This window comes from Palaemon carinicauda, chromosome 12 (assembly GCF_036898095.1).
Source record: "Palaemon carinicauda isolate YSFRI2023 chromosome 12, ASM3689809v2, whole genome shotgun sequence".
Lineage (NCBI taxonomy): Eukaryota > Metazoa > Arthropoda > Malacostraca > Decapoda > Palaemonidae > Palaemon > Palaemon carinicauda.
This window is the reverse complement of record NC_090736.1, coordinates 37,239,348-37,241,762: the sequence shown is the minus strand read 5'-3', so window position 1 is coordinate 37,241,762 and position 2,415 is coordinate 37,239,348. Positions and strand designations below refer to the sequence as shown.

At 63.3% G+C, this 2,415-nt stretch overlaps 1 protein-coding gene across 1 annotated transcript in view; it reads right to left on the bottom strand.

Annotated features, from left to right (window-relative positions):
• LOC137650764 (uncharacterized) overlaps positions 1-1,490 on the bottom strand; it is a 19,101-nt gene extending 17,611 nt beyond the window's left edge. The window contains exons 1-2 of the mRNA XM_068383920.1: positions 1,305-1,490; positions 433-1,182 (exon numbers count right to left, since the gene is read on the bottom strand). Of these exons, the coding sequence (XP_068240021.1) occupies positions 433-1,182; positions 1,305-1,490 (936 nt within the window). The remainder of the gene's footprint in view (positions 1-432; positions 1,183-1,304) is intronic.
• Between the last annotated feature and the right edge of the window lie 925 nt (positions 1,491-2,415).

Below are 2,415 nucleotides of genomic sequence, written 5' to 3'. Positions count from 1 at the left end.
CGGGCTGGCGGGAGGGGGGGAGGCCCGCCCTGGCTGGCGGGAGGGGGGAAGGCCCGTCTGGGCTGGCGGGAGGGGGAGAGGCCCGCCCGGGCTGGCGGGAGGGGGGATGCCTGCCCGGGCTGGCGGGAGGGGGAGAGGCCCTCCCGGGCTGGGGGGAGGGGGGTAAGCCCACCAAGGCTGTCGGGAGGGGGAGGCCCTGCCCGGGCTGGCAGGAGGGGGGAGGCCCGCCCGGGGCTAGAGGGAGAAGGGGAGGCCTGCCGAGCTAGTGGGAGGGGGGAAGGCCCTCCCGGGCTGGCAGGAGGGGGGGAGGCCCTCCCGTGCTGACGGGAGGGGGGGGAGGCCTGCCCGGGCTGGCGAGAGGGGGGGAGGCCCACCCGGGCTGGCGGGAGTGGGGGAGGCCTGCCCGGGCTGGCGGGAGGGGGGAAGGCCCACCCGGGCTGGCGGGAGGTGGGAAGGCACGCCCGGGCTGACGGGCGGGGGGGAGGCGTGCCCGGGCTGGCGGGAGGGGGTATGCCCGCCCGGCCTGGCGGGAGGGGGGAAGGCCCGCCCGTGCTGGTGGAATGGCGGAAGGCCCGCCCGGGCCGGCGGGAGGTGGGAAAGCCTGCCCGTGTTGGCGGGAGGAGGAAGGCCCGCCCGGGCTGTCGGTAGGGTGGAGGCCCGCCCGATCTGGCGGGAGGGGGGGGAGGCCCGCCCGGGCTGTCCGTAGGGTGGAGGCCCGCCCGATCTGGCGGGAGGGGGGGAGGCTTGTCCCGGCTGGCGGGAGGGGTGGACGCCCGCCCGGGCTGGCGGGAGTGGGGGAGGCCTGCCCGGGCTGGCGGGAGGGGGGAAGGCCCACCCGGGCTGGCGGGAGGTGGGAAGGCACGCCCGGGCTGACGGGCGGGGGGGAGGCGTGCCCGGGCTGGCGGGAGGGGGTATGCCCGTCCGGGCTGGCGGGAGGGGGGAAGGCCCGCCCGGGCCGGCGGGAGGTGGGAAAGCCTGCCCGTGCTGGCGGGAGGAGGAAGGCCTGCCCGGGCTGTCGGTAGGGTGGAGGCCCGCCCGATCTGGCGGGAGGGGGGGAGGCCCGCCCGGGCTGGCGGGAGGGGGGAGGCCCGCCGGGGCTAGCGGGAGGGTGGAAGGCCCGCCTGGGCTGGCGGGAGGGGGGGAGCCCGTCCCGGCTGGCGGGAGGGGGGAGGCCCGCCCGGGCTGGCGGGAGGGGGGGAGGCCCGCCCAGGGCTGGCGGGAGGGGTGGAAGCCCGCCCGGGCTGGCGGTAGGGGGGGAGGCCCGGCCAGGCTGGCGGGAGGGGGGAAGGCCCGTCCGTGCTGACGGGAGGGGGGAGGCCCGCCCGGGCTGTCTGGAGGGGGGAAGGCCCGCCCGGGCTGGCTGGAGGAGGGGAGGCTTGCCTGAGCTGGCGGGAGGGGGGGAGGCCCGCCATGGGTGGCGGGAGGGTGTTAGTTAATGTTAGTGGAGTCCAGTCAAAGGAATTTCCAGTGAACAGGGAATGTGTTGCCATCTATGTTGGTTATCCTCCTCATGGATTTTGTAATGGTTAGAATATTTGGGGATGGCGGAGAAGGATTGGACTGGATTTCCAATAGAAAATTAGCTGACCTAGAGTAAGCTGATGACGCTGTCCTTATTAGCAAAATACCACATGACTTGCAAAGCTTGGCTGCCAGAATGCATGGAATATCATAAGGGGTTGGGCTCTAGATAAATAGAAGAAAGACAGAGATGATGAGAACGGAATATGTAATGGAAGATGAAATATCATTGGAAGGAGAAAGGATTAATGAGGTAGAATCCTTTAAATATTTAAGAATTTTGATCTCCAATACAGGGTCTTCAGAATTGGAGTTTAATGGAAGATTGATAAAAAGCGAACTAGGCAATGGCTAAGTTAAGAAAAATTTGAAAAATCAAATCACCTGAAATAAAACAAAGGTCAAGCTCTATATCAGCCTACTAAGATCGTTGTTACTGTACGGATATGAGTCATGGCATGGCAATACAACAATCTCCAATAGATTCAGTAGATCTGAGAACAGAGCCCTGAGCAGAATTTCGGGAGTTAAATGGCTGGACAGGATTAGAAATGAAACTATATATATGAGAGACTACTTAAGTGACATATGTGGATGAGATCATGATGAGGGGTAGATGGATAAGATTTGGGCATGCTCTTCGCACTCCCCAAGAGAGATTAGTTCACCAAACTTCTAACTGGGCTCCACAAGGCACAAGAAGAGTTGGAAGGTCCTGCCTACATGGCTAAGGACTATGAAGCGTGACGTGGGAGATGATGAATGGAGAGGTATCGATTTTAAAGCTCAAAATAGAGCGAAATATAACCGAGGCCCTTTGCATCAATAGGTGTAGGAGGAGATAATTTATATATATATATATATATATATATATATATATATATATATATATAT